The 18330-nt window shown below is 32.4% G+C and overlaps 4 protein-coding genes across 4 annotated transcripts; 3 read left to right on the forward strand and 1 right to left on the reverse strand.

Annotated features, from left to right (window-relative positions):
• Positions 1-1301: 1301 nt before the first annotated feature.
• BRD4 (Bromodomain-containing protein 4) lies at positions 1302-2204 on the forward strand (the record flags this gene model as incomplete). Its single annotated transcript, XM_012939476.2, has 1 exon — positions 1302-2204. The coding sequence occupies one exon, from the start codon at positions 1302-1304 to the stop codon at positions 2202-2204; it is 903 nt and encodes a 300-aa protein (XP_012794930.2).
• A 44-nt stretch (positions 2205-2248) lies between these two features.
• On the forward strand, positions 2249-8545 carry MS3_00005760 (uncharacterized protein; the record flags this gene model as incomplete). The annotated part of the gene is made up of 3 exons (XM_035730213.2): positions 2249-2275; positions 5941-5984; positions 7635-8545. The coding sequence occupies 3 exons, from the start codon at positions 2249-2251 to the stop codon at positions 8155-8157; spliced, it is 594 nt and encodes a 197-aa protein (XP_035586704.1). The 3' UTR covers positions 8158-8545.
• A 1547-nt stretch (positions 8546-10092) lies between these two features.
• On the reverse strand, positions 10093-15692 carry MS3_00005764 (uncharacterized protein). Its single transcript, XM_051213849.1, has one exon. The coding sequence runs from the start codon at positions 11368-11370 to the stop codon at positions 10876-10878; it is 495 nt and encodes a 164-aa protein (XP_051069861.1). The 5' UTR covers positions 11371-15692; the 3' UTR covers positions 10093-10875.
• Positions 15693-15836: 144 nt separating this feature from the next.
• On the forward strand, positions 15837-17282 carry MS3_00005765 (uncharacterized protein; the record flags this gene model as incomplete). Its single annotated transcript, XM_012939483.3, has 1 exon — positions 15837-17282. The coding sequence occupies one exon, from the start codon at positions 15837-15839 to the stop codon at positions 16539-16541; it is 705 nt and encodes a 234-aa protein (XP_012794937.1). The 3' UTR covers positions 16542-17282.
• Positions 17283-18330: the final 1048 nt, after the last annotated feature.

Below are 18330 nucleotides of genomic sequence, written 5' to 3' on the forward strand. Positions count from 1 at the left end.
ATTATAAGTCTCTACTGAAAAGACGTTTCATAATACAGCTAAACAGCTATATTTTGATTTCTAGTAAATACCCCAACTCAGATTAATCTATAACGACTTACAATCTAAAAACCAAGACAATATCTATAAAAGCCTCTTCAACTAATCTAATAAAATTACTTACTTACGCCTGTTACCCCCAATAGAGCATAGGCCGCCGACCAGCATTCTCTAACCCACGCTGTCCTCCGCCTTCCTTTCTAGTTCTATCAAATTGTTGTTCATTTCTCTCATGTCTATCTCCATTTCCCGGCGAAATGTGTTCTCTGGTCTTCCTTTCCTCCTTTGGCCCTGAGGATTCCAAGTGAGAGTTTGCCTTGTGATGCAGTTGGGTACTTTCCTCAATGTATGTTCTATCCACTTCCAACGCTTCCTCCTGATTTCTTCTTACGCTGGGATCTGGTTTGTTCTCTCCCAGAGTAGGTTGTTGCTAATAGTGTCTGGCCAACGGATCCGAAGTATTTTGCGTAGACAACTGTTAATAAACACCTGTATCTTCTGGATGATGGCTCTCGTAGTTCTCCAGGTTTCTGCCCCATACAGTAGAACTGTCTTGACATTTGTATTGAAAATCCTGACCTTGGTGTTGGTTGACAGTTGTTTTAAGTTCTAGATGTTCTTCAGTTGTAGATATGCTGCTCTTGCTTTGCCGATCTGCGCCTTCACATCTGCATCGGATCCACCCTGTTCATCAATGATGCTGTCCAGATATGTAAAGGTTTTTACATCTTCTAAATCTTCTCCGTTAATTGTGATTGGATTGGTGCATACTGTGTTGTATCGGAGAATCTTGCTTTTCCCTTTGTGTATATTGAGACCTACGGATGCTGATGCTGCTGCTACACTGGTCATCTTCTTCTGCATTTTTTGTTGCATGTACGATAGAAGAGCCAGATCATCTACAAAGTCTAAATCAACCAACTGCATCCTATCTGTCCACTGTATCCCATGTCCCCCCCAGATGCATACATTGAAAAAAAAGAAACTTTTTATTGAGTAAAGAAATATTTGATAACAATCAATGAGTAAAATTGATTTTTTTTTTTTTCCAAAATATGCATGTATCTAAGTGCATCTATTTTTTGATATGAACTTTTCGCTAAAGAAATTTTATTTCTTTTATTTGTTTTAATTGCATATAAATATAAGTTATTAAATTGAATTATTTTTAAATGTTCATTGTTTAGTTTATATATTTCAATCATCTATTGAAATTGAATAAAAGTAATTTTATTTAAGAAGAAAAAAATAGGCGATAAAATATGAAATTAATTTATTTTTATTTGATTACATGTATATTATTAATTTATAGTGATCAAGGATTTTCACATGATGATTATGATGACGATGTTAATTCATTTTTCAATAATGGAAATGATTTATATGGTGGATATTATTCAGGAAATTATGATGATCATCATCAACATCCTCCACCAGATAGTCCAGATGGAGAAGGTCAACCACCACCACCCCCACCACCACCACCACCATCACCACCTCGGGATGATGGTCAACAACAACAACAAATGCCTCCACCACCTCCTAAACCTCCGCGTCGTGAAGAACCTCAAGGACCAGAGCGGCCTGATGGCGACAGAGATCAACATCGGCCACACAATAACCGCAGTCATCATCACCGATATTATGATGATTTAGATAGATATGATATGGAAGTAAGAGATTTAGTTTTCGGTGGACATCATCATTATAAACCAAGATATTATGGAGAAGGTCATGGTTTAAAAGGTGAAGAAGCTTATGGTAATACACCAAAAGATCCTACCAAATATGATCAATATGGGAATTATTTACCTGATTATCTCAAACAACCGCAAAATACTCCACCGCCTATACCTGTTCCCAGTGCATTACAAAACGGCGATGGTGAAGAGGAAAATGATAAACACGATGAAGAAAAAGAGAATGAATCTAAGCCGAAAAAATATGTTAAATATGAGAAATATAAGCCGTCAACCAAACGGGTATCAAGTAAGAAAAACGGAAAATCGAAAAAATACGGAAAGAAAGGAAAGTATGGAAGCAAGGGAAAATATAAAAAATATCGAAATAAGTATACGACAGAAGCAATGCCACAACCAACACCATATCCAGAAGAGCCAGCTCCTCGGCCAAATGAGGAAGACAACGGAGATAGCCAAGAATAGTGATAGTGGTAAATACAGATGAATCAAATGCAAATGAAAAGATAATGGAAAATGAGTTTTATCTTAAACTAGTATGAATTGTTGATACAAACGAACTGTCATAATAATAATAATGATAATAATAATAATAATAATAATAATAATAACATAACACTATATATTACAACTAATAAATACAAATTATTTATTAATTAATTCACTTGTAAATGTATTCAAAGTGAAATATATATATGAGTAATTAAGAAAAGAGTTGTGAGTTTCATTTTGCTTTCTAATCTAGTTACATATGAACATTTATGGTAACAATACTGATCGTATAGAAAAATCTTTATCAAAACTGATTACATAATGAATAAGTAAGATTAATTAAGAAATGTCATGTCTACTAGAAATAATCATTTATATTCTATATAAATAATGAAAGATTATTTTCTATAATTGAACCATAGTATAAAAGGCAATAGATTTTTTGTATTAGAATATTAAGATTAAATAAAATAAAACAAAATCACTCCAAAAGAATTGTTCATTGAAAGTAATCTAAAGTAATCAAAAGAAATTGGATTGAAAGAGGTGTCGAATCTATATATGTTGAAGATATTTGAATATACTTTTCATTTCATATTACATGTGTCATTTACACATTAAAGTAATTATCTATTTGAAATATTGTTTCCTTGAAAAAGCTTGGACCAGGTTGCCAGACGAAACGTTGGATTTACTTCAAATTCTTTCGCTGAGATTTTACAAATACCATTCTTCCTCTTTAATTGTTCATGTTAGTTTGATAATCTGTATAGTCTATAGTTAATCAATGAACCACATACTTTTATTTCTATTTGATCATTGTAATGTTTGAATAATATTCCGTTGAAAAAGTTTAGACTAGATTACTAGGGGAAATGTTAGATTGCAGTCTTAAGCCTCGATGGGAAGATACAAGCCAAATAATACCAAGTGAATTTAAATTCACCCCATTGCACAAGCAAGTGGCTATCAGAACTCAGTAGCTAAGTGGATAACGTGATGGCGTTTGAAGCAAATGGTACTGGGTTGGAGTCCCATGGTGAGCATCAACTCTGAGATTCAGGTACATCTAGTTGACGAGTCCCAAATAGGGCGAAACGCGCATCCTGGATTCCACTGCTAGCCACTATCCATCATTGCTTACAGAAATGTTAGATTTAATTTAAATTTATTCGCTTTGATTTTACAGATACATTTCTTCTTTAATATCTAAGATACAGCAAAAAAATCAGTTTTTTTCTCATTTATATCTGAACAATTGTTAAGATTTCAATGGAATAGTTTAACAAATATTGAATACGGATTATATCGAAGAAATAAAATATAAAAATTATATTTGAAATAATTCCAATATTTCTCTAGGCTAATCGGTCTGAAATTTTTCAGGAAAATAATCGATTCAGTTAGTCAATCAGTTACAACATAGGACCAGGCACATATATGCATCGATTCAGGTTACCACAGCTCCCTAGCACAACAAGATGAACACCAAATTCATAGAAGTAGTGACATCAATGGTAGTAATATATAAAAGAAAGATTATATATGAGGATATGATACAGGGAAAAAAATTAGTTCGTAGGAAGAAAGATATAAAGTTGTTTTAATCTCACAGTTGGAGAGAAGACAAAGAGTGTAAACATCAACGTCATTGTGATCAATTCTGAGCTATGTCTGCAGAGTCACGCAGACCCCAACCAAGTGGTCCGCATTTAGCAACATGGTTCGGACTAGAAGTCAGTGACTTCAAGGACTGATATCATGTTTTGGTTTGACTGCCTCTTTCTTCCAACTGTCTCCAACACTACTCAGAACTGAGCGTCGTGGTAATCGGTGTTCAGGCATACGTAACATGTGGCCCAACTATCCCAGTCGATATAGATTCACAACCTCAACAAGTGATTTACCATCATTCCCTAATACCCTGTATCTAACCTCACTACTAGTTAAAATTCAATCGTTTAGACTATTTTAAACATAATATTTTCATTTAATATTTTTATTGTTTTACATAAAAGTTGTTACGAGAAAACACTCTGAGCTTTTTGAAGTCTTATTCAACCAAATTTCAAGTTCTCTTTTTTATGTTCTGTTTGTTTGTACTTGTACTAAAATTATCCCGATAATATTGATTTATTGTTTAGAGTACTATAATTCATACTAATTTTCTGAAATATCTTCACTTCAGTTGTCATTCAATTTGCTTGTTTGACCTTTATTTTTTTACATATAACTATTTGATCGGTTTATGTGAAGTACATTGTTCGAAAAAATACTTTAATCTTATTATCCAAATCAAGGTTGAGTAATGTTCATTATTAAAATAGGTTTGCTACTTTGTCGAAAAATGAATTTATACAAAGGATTAAGTGAAATGATAATTGTAACAGTTAATTGTAAGACAATCAATGAAACCGATGCCAAGTTTGGATTTGATACATTCACTTGATGTTGTTTACCTGTATCTTCCCATTGTTATATAGGACTGCAATTGATCAGTCTCTTGTTGGCATATGTACATCCTGTGCGGATTGCTTCAAAATAGCCTTAAGTCACAAGCTTTTTAAGCAAAGATTAATAGTTAGTGGTTGTTTTGACAGATTGATCACCACCAAAGATTAATAGTGGTTAGCCATGGAATTCAGAACGCTCGTTTCGTCCCATTTGGGACTCGTCAACTTGATGCACCTGCATCTCAGAGTTGAAACGCGATGACGTTTAAAATGAATGGTATTGGGTTCGAATCTCAGGGTAAATATAAACTCTGAGATGTAGATACATCCAGCTGACAATTCTCAAATGAGACGAGATGCTTGTTCTCGATTTCTTTGCCAGCCAATATCCATCTTTGCTTAAAAAGTTGGATTTGATGGTTTCAAATAAGTTGAGCATTGCGTGGAAAGTTAATAGTAAGTATATTTTTTGTTATATCTCAGATGTGACCTAATTTATTTTCCACCTAATCAGACAAACTGAACTCGTCAGTAATAAATATATTTTTTGTTATATCCCAATGAGTAAAGTAATTGTATTTCTGACGTTTCGTGACTTAATGTAAGCCACTTCTTTATAGTAAATAAATAAGTGGAATAAATTAACAAATGAATATACTTAATTATCTATGGAATCAAAAAACATTTTGATGTGTAAGTTTAAGAAATGTAACGATTTTGATAAATACAATGATAAATCAAGTCATAGAACGTAATCCTTTCATTTACAGAGTTCGAGTCTTATTCTGTGCATAGCCATAGCTTTTAATATTATAAAAAGTTGTAAACGATAAAGTTTTGAAAGATTTAGACAAACTCAGACAACATCACAACCAATAAATGGTCTATTTTAGTAATCTAAATTATGTCAATGTCCTAGGTTTCAAATACAAAACTGATTTTCTGTGCTCTGTTCTACAAGTACGTTTAAATGTCATCTCCTATGTGTAACAAAAAATAACTAGTTACTCTTAATTTATCTTGCATCAGAGACCCAAGTGTACGCTTAAATCTGTATACGAATAATTAGACGATGCTTATCGTTTCACACATAATGAAAAAAAGATTCTCATTTGTAAACATCACTTGAAGTTTCTCTGTTTTTTAGAAAAGCAAAAAATTGGATGTTTCTTAAATAGACCAACTGTTTGGTCACCTATATAAACAAAGTGTGTTTCTGACAATAGTCTTAACTTTAAATTAGTTTTCTTCTCTAGGTAATATTAACTAGAAAACTGTTGGAAACTGAAGGAGTTAGGCAGTTAGTCTGTCCTTGTATGGAACTTCTTAATTATCTACACCTTATCAAAAACCAACTTCAAATTCAGAATTTTCTTATTCTACGTTTTTTAAAATGTTTTCATTTATGAACTTACAAGGGTTGTTAATCTTTGTCCAAGATTGTTTTCTGGGAAAACATTTGTTATTATTGCAATTTTCACCAATGATACTGCGCATACGATAATACAGATGGTAAATGAGATTCCATTTTCATAACTGAATTCATGAGTCAAACTGAGCTAGACAACCATTAGAAACCTGAAATCACTAGACGGCCGTTCCGTCCTTTTATTGGATTCCTCAGCAGTGCTCTACCGCGATCTCGCACTTGAAAACCAATCCCCACAAAACTACTTCAACGAGATAATAAATCAATATAGGGATACCGGTTTATTGGTATGGAGGTTAAGCGTTCGCAAGCAAGACTGGAGGTCCTGGGTTTGTATCCGGCATGCGGGATCGTGAGTGTGTACTGCTGAGGAGTTCCATACAAGGACAAGACGGCCACCTAATGCTTTCGTGTTCCTAATGGTTCTCTAGCTTATATCAATTCGTGAGTTTAACTAAGAAAATACTACAAACTCCACATATCCCCATACCGATAAAATTCCATTTGTCTATTTAAATACACCCATATACTGAAGTAATTTAGGTGACAGTTTTCCAAATTCATTTTCTGTAAATAGATAATATGTAAGTATTTATATTAATATGCCTTATAAATGAAATATCAAACATTTTAATGTTTCAAAAACACTAATTATTCTAGCGCAATCATATTTGTAAGTTATTTTCCCTCAAAAATAAAGATGACAAATTTAGTTCTGATTAATAATCAGGTAAAACATTTTATGATGGGTAAAAAATCGAGTTATGATATCCACATCAATGACTTTTTTTCGTCAGACAACCCTTGAAAACCATGAAGCAGTAAATAGCTGTTTTGTCGAATTATTGGATTACGTAGCAATACAAATCCATAACCTTAAATTGAATCCAGTATCTTCAAGACTCCCTCTGAGCGCTTATCTTTTACACCACTGAGTTGCTGTCTACTGGCTTAAACTTTTGACTTTGATTAATTCAAGATATTAAGTAAAAATCTTTGAATGGCACTGAAGGTAAATTTAAAATAATTGGATTACAGTCACAATGTTGTTAATGAATGATCATGTTTAATCAGATTATGAATAAAATTCATAACTTAGTAGCTGAGTGGATAACGCGATGGTGTTTGAAGCGAACACTACTGGGTTCCAGTCTCAGAGTGAACATGAACTCTGAGATACAGGTACATTCAGCTGACGAGTCCCGAACAGGACGAAACGAAAGTCTTAGATTCTACTGCTAGTCACTATCCATCTTTGCTTATAAAAATTCAACATAATTTAAAGTATTTGATCTAATTTTATTGATTTGTGGCTTAAAAATTCCTCTTTTATGGACTTTCACAATCATATGACTGTATTTCGCACTAAACATAAATATAAAGATCATTATGAACAATGTAATTTTTCCAACAACAAAAAAAGTATTTACATTTTGAATGAGTTTTATTGCATTAAATGGACATGTTGAAGATAAAAATCAAAATAATTTTTGAATGCATAATTATCTTATTAAAAATCAGTTTTTATTTATCCCGTCGTACAGTTATTGAAAGTAGATCAAGTGTTGTATACGATTCCTATGGAGATGATTCTTCTAATTCTACTGATGATTACAATAATGTAACCTTTCCTCGAGAATTTGATGCATTTTCTGGAAAGTCATACTTCTCATACGAAGATACAAAAGATCCATTCAACGAAGTAAATGTAACGAATGACTATTATTTTGATAATAAAAGTCGTGAAATATATTCAGATGATAATGGATGGTATAATTATGATTTTAATGATGAATCTAACGTGAATGATGGAAATGATATAATTGATGAAACAAATGAAAACGATAGATATTATGACAGTGATTATTATACAGGGAGGGATCGGGACGAAATCTGGCATAAACAGTATGAGTTCGAAAAACAACAAACCAATGAAACAAATTATACAACTCAAAGTCCTAATGAAAACACAGAGGGAAAGGAAAACCAAACAACGACAACAACGACAATAAAGATGACGTCAGCATCAGGCGTAAAAAGTTGAGATGATGTTACATTATTATTCATTTATTAAAAATAAGATCCCATATTTTTTTAAAGATGTAAACAGAATAACTGATAAAAGTGTACTTAAAATTGCTGAAAACCGTGTTACTTGTTATGTCATATGTTAATGTCGGGTAGCCGGTAAATTTGAGGGACATTGTAATGTTGACCAAAGATGTAAGAAGTAGTTTGAAGAGGTCAGAAAGGTTTTGTAGACGGTTTTTGTTATGGTATGGTACCAGATGGTTGAGGATTGAAAATATAGAAACATTTTTGTTCTTCCAAATTTGATACCACCTGTCAGTAATGTCAAGGCAATCAGCTTATTGGGGATTCAAAGAAAAATAATCAAGCCTAGTAGCAAAATAAATACATTTAGACGAGTAGTACATCCTTTTACATGAACGTTATAAAACGTCCCAAAAAATCTCAGTTTTCTTGCTGACGTATAACATTAACCTGAAGGATCGCTTCTTTGTTAATTAATAAATAATCATCGATAGAATTCCCAGATTCAGAACAAATTAAATATTTAAGTGAAATGTACATTACAGTATTTAGCTCTAAGACATTTCAAATGAGGATGATAAAATTATCTAAAATTTTGATGGTAAATGAAGTCAGTGATCGTTGTATTCATAGTTATAGTTAACACTATTACAATCAGCAAAGATGAGTGATGGACAGAAGTGGAATCCATGACGCGCGTTACGTTTTGTTTGAGATCCGTCAGCTGGATGATCAGTTGCAATCCTAAATATCAATGAGAAGACTTAGACGAACAATGCAATATGAATTGAACCTCACCCTATTGCACAAGTTAGTGACTATCAGGTTAAGTAGATAACGTGGTGGCGTTTCAAGAGAACGGTACTGGGTTCGAGTTCCAGATTGGAGATCAACTCCGGGGTTCAGACACGCCGAGCTGACGAGTCCCAAACCTAACGAAACTTGAGTCCTAGATTCCACTGCTAGCTACCATTCATCTTTGCTTACAGTGTTTGTGACTTAGGGCGATATCAAGGAAATCTGTACATGATGCACATACGTCAATAAGAGACTGATCGTTTTTGAAACAAGATACGATTAGAGTCTAATTAATTGATAATTCTCCTAATACAATCGACAAGTAAAATTATGTAAACGTAGATAATTATAGTCAAGTGGTTTCTATATTGTCTATCTAAAGAATGTATCCGATTAAACTGTAAAATAGACAGAACTAAATTCACAGAATAAACTGCTATTCACTTGTGTAATTTGTTTAGATAAATCATATTGATTTCAATTATGAAATATGTAATTTATTCAAATCTCAGTGCAACGAAATTTAATTGTTACGTAGATTCAATTCATTTATTTACGAATATATCATTGCATAATACAAATGAAATAAAAGAGTTGAACTTTAAATAGTCTATTGAGTTTTATTGAATTTTACGAAAAAGTTTTATAATTAGGATCGTTGACTGATAGACTGTAAGATATTATAAGCGCTTATTTGTTGGCCTAAGTTACCATATTAGACAAGCACGAAAAGGTGAAACTAAAAAAATAGATAGAAACGATGTAGAAACAAAGATAAAAAGAAAGATCGAACCGTGGAATACGATATACAAGACGGGGTTCAAATGTTGGTGATCTACAGTCTGTATGGAGAGGTACTGGGATTTAAGATTAGGAATGCATCAGCGCTATATTGAGTGAATCACATAAAATTTTCAACCAATGACAGTAACTATCACACAGAGCACAGGCACGTAATCTGTATCTATCAAGATGGCTCAAACTATCAGTCGACTATTTGGTGAACTGACTCCACATTTCGGTTACTTCCTGCTAGCTTCCTCCCAACCTACTCAGCTATTATCATACGTCTAGGTGTTTAGTGGGTGGGCATATGTAATATATGTTCTAACCATAACGGTCGATAAAAATCCATCACTTATCAATTTAGTTACGTTAATTACCTATCACTCTGTATCTAACGTCAGAATTGCTAACTCGATGGTCCCCAAATGTTTAAGAGCTATACTTCCAAGACATCAATAAATATTTGAAACCTTATAAACTGATTTTCCACCAAGTACCTTATGTCCAGCCTCAACATTCCTAGTGTTTGTTGGCTGATCAATTTTCATACAAGCTAATTACGGCATAAATAAACACTTCAAGGAAACTACATCGTCCAAATTCTATTTGTTAATTCGACAGGGTACTATTTTCTTAATAAGAAACATTTTACAAGCAAAGCGTTTGTCATTTTAAGTCAACTTATATTTGTGAAAAATTGTTTTTCTTAAGGAACTTCAATAAGCCCGAAATTGGAATTCAACTACCAGACATCAGTCTAGAGTCAGTCAAAAATTATTCTAAATAACAATGGACTAGTAGAAACTGGATTATTGCACTTATTTCACTAATAAAAGTGACATTGTTAAGGCTAATTATTGAGTAAATGGATGGTAGTCTTGTTATAAATTGATAATTATCAGCAGTTTAACTCAAATCAGGTCTCATGTCTTGTATATGCAATTCGCTTAACTTAGTTTCTGTATTCCAATGTTAGGAGCCGATATAAAAAGCAATTATTTAGATCTAAAAGGTTTCTATTCATTTTTGATAAATGACTATAATTATTGTACAGCATTACATTCCTCCTCTTGATGACCATAATAGTGAAGAAGCTTTCATGATTATTTCAGTATGTGATATATCATATAAATAACCAGTTAGTCGTTATATTTGATGCAAAAAGAGATTTTTCGATGTGATCACTAATATTAGCTACTTTTTCGAGTTTTGTTTCCAACTGTTGACTTTTAAATTCAACACTTCTCTCATGTTGTTGATCATCAGATTCATTCATCATGAATGGAAAACTGGAAAAATTCAATTGAGGCCATGTGTTATTAGGAAAATTCATTTTTTCAGTATTAAAATCCGTTTCATTTGAATGCAAATTAATTGTTCTATTTTCTGTCTTGATTTTTAGTTCAACATCTAATGAGGAGTTTGTATTCTGGTCTTTTAGCAAAGAATTTAGAAACGATTCATTAACATATTTGAACAGTTGTTCTCCATCTAAATTCTCAGATGTATTATAAGAATCATTTCTAAAATATATGAATATATGTGTTCTGTTGTAAACAAATCTATCACTGGATACATGTAAAACAACTCCTAGCAAATAAAAATGTAAAATATTCATTTTCAGAATGTTTCTTCTGATGAAGTGTTAATTTATGAGAGTGAAATCATTGAATAGCATATGCTGTTATATATATATATGATCATGTGATAATCAAATCTCCATATCGGAAATTATTTCAGATTTAAATCATTCGTTTCAATGAGATTGAATGAAGCAACCTGACTGAAGCATCCATATTGTAATTTATTAGGAAGTGGCTGAAGATAAGACTTAAGAATAATTATAGAGACATATATACTTTAATGAAAATATACCAAAATATGATATCCGGCTATTCTATTCATTATGACAAGAGTGACACTATTTTAAGAGAATACAAACATGAGATCTCTGATATTTTATTCTGAAAAACTTAGATTATTTGAAAAGTTAATTTATATTCTAGATTAAGGATTAAAATGGTCATTACATACTTAAACATGAAGCATTTAACTCGTTGAACCTTAACACTTAAATATAATTACTCAATGTTCTATTAAAAATATTTCGCAGTTATGTCATTCTAACTACATTTTTTTATACAAGCGTATGATTAATTTATAATCATACTTGTAATCTAAAAGTTATTACTTTTAAACTATGCAAACAATTTTATCTACTCAGGATAGAGTTCGATAGGGAATGTTGGTGGGCGGTCTATGCTCCTCCATGAGGGGTAACAAACGTAAGTATGTAAACCATTTTATCACCTAAATATTCATCACATATTTTCATTCCTCGATTATTCTGATTACAGCTGATTGCCTCTACAATAGGAATAAACATATTATTAGGTCAATAAACAGTAAACTATCTCTTTGTTTTATCGAACATTGAACATTGAATAAAACATATTCGGTGTTTAATTTAATTACAGCGATAGATAGATATATGTGAAACTTTTTGAAATAGTATGCACTTTAATAAACAAACTAGAATTATCATTTGATTGGTTATTATTTACAACTAATTTATGTTACATTTTATTAGTAATAACAAGACTTGATGAGAAATAATTACCATTAACTAATTGATCAGTGTACTTTTTTAAAAGGTCAACCGTATACATTTACAAATATATTCTTGAGATTATCAGTATGAGAATTGTAGTATTTTCACTGTTGAATTCCATCATGACAATCATTCTGTTGAGTTTTGTATTTTAAAAATTTCTGTTTTAATTTAGAACATTAAATAAAGTTGGGGTTGTGTTGTTTGTATTGAGATCATGAGTCGATCAATGTTAGACCACTAATTGAGAACCTAAGAGTACTGGATGGTCATTTCGTCCTAGTACGATTCTCCACATAAGTATTCAACACCATCCCGTATTCACCATTCAAACACAGAAAATTCACTCTCACATGCGAACTCTTAACCATTAGACCACTGAGCCATCATTCAGTGGTGTTAATGTTTGACTTCAACCAATCCACGAAACTGCACAACCATCTTCCATTGTCTTTGGTGAGTAACTGCCTCACACCCGATACGGATTGAACTCCAATGGTGTCGGCTTCTCACTCAAGTTAAATAGTATAAACATTTGAACTAGTTCATAAACTTCAAGTGTTAAGTATGAAATAAATTAAAACTTTAGAATAAAGAGAATTAAGCGAAGAAAATTTTCTTTCTGACGAAATCATTTATTTAAGCTGTCGATTTGTATTTATAGTTTTATGGAGTCTCGCATCAATTTATGATGCAATCATCTCTATCCCTCTATAGACATATGTTTACCATATAACTATGAATATGAATGCACAGCGTAAGTAAATGATCTCGTCGAATTCTTTTTATTCTTATTCAATGACTCAATGGATTATTTTAAAACTTTAAAAGTTTGTTTAAATGAAAAAAATTCTTGAATTTTATAACAGTGGTTATAAAGTTGTATGAGACATTCATATTAATGTAATTTAATGTTAAGTTTCGTCAAAATTCAGCACCATCTTATGTACTGAATGAATGTTATTAGGTAGATTTACTATCTAACGAAAAGTTCCTGGATGAATTGGCTCAATTCTACATTCAATCGATGACAATTGTGAGGCGTAGTTTTGTGGATTTCATATGTTTTTTAACTTGCATTCTAATCTGTAATTTGCGTTTAGTTAACATTGACTAAGTTCGTTTGGTACTTTTACAAAATATCATAATCAGTTTAATAAATGTAAGAAGAATGGATGCTTTGTCTCAGAATCATTGTTAAAGGTCTATTCAAAACAATAATTTTGTTGTATATTCTACTTATATCGACAGAAGTAGTATATAACGCTAGTCAGGAATAAAATGTCTGGTAGCAGAAAGTTCGAAGATCGAAGAGGAAAGAACGGAAACAGAAAACAATTGGTATGGAAATGCAAGAACAATGAAGTCTGAGACAGTTATTGAACATTTTGCAAATGGAGTATTAGTGTGAAGTTTTTCTATTTTACCAAGTATGTGTACTCATCTGTGTTCGTCTTCACTACAATTTCACGTTCTCATAGGAAGCAGATGCTCATTTTCTTCAGTCGCTTTTTGAAGTATAATATTGCAAATTACGCTTAAAACAGTGTCACTTAAATAACATAGGTTTTCAAGGGAGACTTGATTTTAGTTACGAGTGATTAGCTGTAAAGTCCATGACGATTACTCTATTGGATGTAGGACTCATTGGAAGGATATATAACTGAAACAATAGTATGAAAAAACCCATAATATGTTTTATTTTCAGTTTGAAAAGGATAGAGGGCTTGATTGCCTGTGTTAGTCCTGGCAACAATCGTCTCTCAGTTGATCCGACTTTCTTTTGAAACAGTCGACAGATGGAGCCTCAATCACGCGCTGAAGTAATGAATTCAACTCGTTGATGATTTGATGGGAATGTCGATAGTCAGCCGACAAGTAATTTGTTCTGGGCTTGTGAACTTTTTTAGAGTGTCCTCGTAAGTTCTCTGTTTTGGAAGACAAGAAAAATGAGGGCATATCAGGTGCAAATTTATCACTAAGCAATTTGAAAGCTGTAATCAAGTCGCCTCTAGTTCTCCGATATGACAACGGAAATAGATTTAACTTGGCCAGTCGAGCATCATACGGGAGCTTCGCTATTCCGGTAATCAGCTTGGTTTCTGTTCTCTGAACCTTTTCCATAAGCTCACTGTCATTATTTAAGCATGAACACTGTATACAAAGTTTAAAAACGTTTAAGCGTCGACATGACTAAAAGCCCTACGTATTGACCATAAAGTTCTAAAACTTTGGCGGCTATTGCACGGCATTGTGCAGTAGTCTTTAAGTCTTGGCTAACGATGACCCCTTAGTTATTGTGTGTCTAGACAATAGGTAGCTCAGTGTTGTTCATCATGCATGTATCTGTACCTTGATGACCAATGTGGATCACAACACTTGGAAGTATTTACCGGCAACTGCCAAGTTAGAGACCATTCAGATAATTTCTCCAGATCATTTTGAAGTTCTAAGCTATCACCCTTACTTCGTATCCCTCTCCATCTCTTGACATTGTCAGTATATGGCAAGACTGATGATGATAGGAGGAAGGTCATGTACAAACAGGAAGAATAACACTGGCCCCAAAACTATACCCTGGAGCACACCACTAATGAGCACAGTTTCCCAGTTAGACAACTTGGAATTCACCTGTACTCTTTGTTGGTGTCCAACTAGAAAGTCTTTTTATCTACATCAATAGATTTACTATTAGAATAATCATGACTTATAAAAATTTAGTAAGAAATTATTAATAATATAAGCTCAATATCAGAAGGGGTTTTGTGGAGATTGTAGTAATTTCAATAGTTGAGAACATGAGTCAATTGAAGCTAGACCACCATGGAAAACGTGGAAGCATTGGACGGCCGTTTCGTCCTATCCATTCCCGTTATTATAATCATCATACGGTGAATATTCATCATAACCTTCATAATTTCCATGTGAATAATAATCATTGTATCTATCCGAACTTGGTCTAGTTGGTTAAGCTCTCGCGCGCGAGACTGATAGGTCCTGGGTTCGAATCCAACGAGGCGGGGTTGTAGATGCGCAGTGCTGAGGAGTCCCACAATAGGATGAAACGGCCGTCCAGTGCTTCCGGGCTTTCCATGGTGGTCTAGCTTCAATTGACTCATGATCTTAACCATTGAAATAAGCTTAATACTTTATATTATCAATTTAAGGTATATTTCTAAACTAGATCACAAATTACTATTCACTTGTGTAATTTGTTTAAATAAATCATATTGATTTCAATTATGAAATATGTAATTTATTCAAATCTCAGTGCAACGAAATTTAATTGTTACGTAGATTCAATTCATTTATTTACGAATATATCATTGCATAATACAAATGAAATAAAAGAGTTGAACTTTAAATAGTCTATTGAGTTCATTATTATTATTATTGTTTATTATTATTAATATTACTATTATTAACCTTATCAATTTGTTAAGTAAATAAGATTTGGGCTTGGATACAGTGAAATGATGAAATTTATTTGGTTTTCATATTTTTCCACATTGGTAACATTAATTTCTAGTAATGAAAAAGATTATTTCTATAGAGAATTTTATCCAAGTTCAGATAGATTTAATGATGATTATTCACACAGAAATTATGAAGGTTATAATGAATACTCACCGTATAATGATTATAATAACGGGAATGAATATAATTACTATTCGAATGATGGTTATAACAACTATGATTATAATTATGAAGATTATTCATACCATGAATATGATGACAATAAAGAACCAAGAGGACATGACGAACACTCTGACTATAGATACCCTCCAAATCCCCATGATCACTATGAAACTAATGAAGGAAATAATTATGATGATAAATATCCTGATGATTATAACAATCTTGATTATTACAATAATTACAATGTTGAAGATCATGATAATCATCGAACTTCAGATCATAATAATCATCAAACACAGGGACCTGATTATCATGCTTATCAAAAACACGAAAGAGATACGTTCAGATATCAGGACTATGTATTAAATCATTGGAATAATCACAAACCATATACAGATTATGAATATCAATATTACCGAGTGAAACCAAATCATTATGATGAGTATTCGGATAACGGTGTAGGAAACTATAAGCCCAGAGGAGAAAATCCATCACAACGTACTACTATGAAACCTGATAATGATGAATTTAACTTTTGATACAGAACTTCTTATATAACAACATTATTTATTTTTCTCTAAATTGATGTATTAATAATATAATATCATAAGATTATGTATCCATATTTTAGGTTACTCAATAGGTTACTGCTATCCATCTTTTTATTATCCATAAAGCATCATTTGTCTTCTTAATTGTTTATCAGTGAGATGATAGCAACCGATGGTTAGAGACACAGGTGCATCCACTCTTTGTGTTCTCCCAAATTCTCATCTCCTGAATCCTCCTTGTCTCTTTTCTCTCTTTCCAAATTTATTTCACTGGATTATAATCCTTGGATAACATCTTGAAATCCAAATATTTCCGACTACTGTTTATACTCTTGCTAAGTCTACCACTATAGGATTTGAATCGACAATTGTATTTCTGTGCTAATGTGATATGGGAACTCGAACTGATGTACCTACGTACGAAGTTCTACATTGTTACTGACTGACTGACATCAGTGTAAAAGATGATACAGCGATATTCCATTTAGTTGAATAAATCAATATTATACATTGTTATTGTAAATTATGTAGATCTTTGAAATTTTCATTTGTAATAGTAATAGTTTATTTTGTTGTTATGCATTATCTTTATCCTATTTTAAGATAACACTTCAATATCGTATTTTTATTCATTCATAAGCTGAATATTTAGGTTTATTATTTGACAGATATATATATAATTTGAAGTGAGTAAAATAAAAAGAAACAAAAAAACAACCTGATCTGCAAGATGACTTATGTAGTCTTATGTTAACTAAAAGTTTCATGTCTTGGTTACGCTTAAAATTTGTTGATTTATGAAAACTGAAGGTGAATATTGTGTTTCGATTCATTCTCTTATGTATCATTTATTTTAAATCAACAGATAGTTTTTTACATTTGATATGTAATAAGATAGTGTGATCATTGTATTAAGAGGGTGGTCTGTGGACAATTCGAATCTCAATCAATACGTTAAAGGTTCGAACCACTTTTAGTTTGAGGAATTAAGTTTTATTACTACCTATCACACCTGAAGTATGGTTCAGAGATGAGTGGGCAAATTTGATCTTGTTATTTATATTAAATAAGAGTTTGTATCAGGTTTATTGATTTGAAAATGATATATGAATGAATAAAACTAGACAAACGACCGTAAACATGAATGATTATGCAATAAGAGGTTATTGTTCCGTTTTTCAAAAGTTCAAGCAATCAACGATGTTGAGCAACAGTCTTTTGTTGTCTTAGGTGAGTATGTGCCTCACACCCGACACGGTTGTACTTCATTGATTACGGCTCCTCCATAACCATATATTGATAACTATTATGTGCTGACTAGTGACTAGATTCGTGAGAAAATTCTCGGAGTTCTAGTGAGAAGCCGTGACCAGTGGAGTTCAATCCGTGTAGGGTGTGAGGCAGTTACTCACCAAAGACAATGGAAGATGGTTGTGCAGTTTCGTGGATTGGTTGAAGTCAAACATTAACACCACTGAATGATGGCTCAGTGGTCTAATGGTTAAGAGTTCGCATGTGAGAGTGAATTTTCTGTGTTTGAATGGTGAATACGGGATGGTGTTGAATACTTGTGTGGAGAACCGTCCTAGGACGAAATGGCCATCCAATGCTCTTGGGTTCTCAATGGTGGTCTAATAGTTATCGGTTCATAATTTCAATGGAATTCAACAATCTTCACAACCCCAAATTGAGATTTTTTCAAAAGAATATGCTATTCTTTCTTCGATCTTATTGTGTATTTTATCCATAACTTCACCATGAGTCACCGTTAACCTAA

The sequence above is a fragment of the Schistosoma haematobium genome, chromosome 3 (genome assembly GCF_000699445.3).
Source record: "Schistosoma haematobium chromosome 3, whole genome shotgun sequence".
Classification (NCBI taxonomy): Eukaryota; Metazoa; Platyhelminthes; class Trematoda; order Strigeidida; family Schistosomatidae; genus Schistosoma; species Schistosoma haematobium.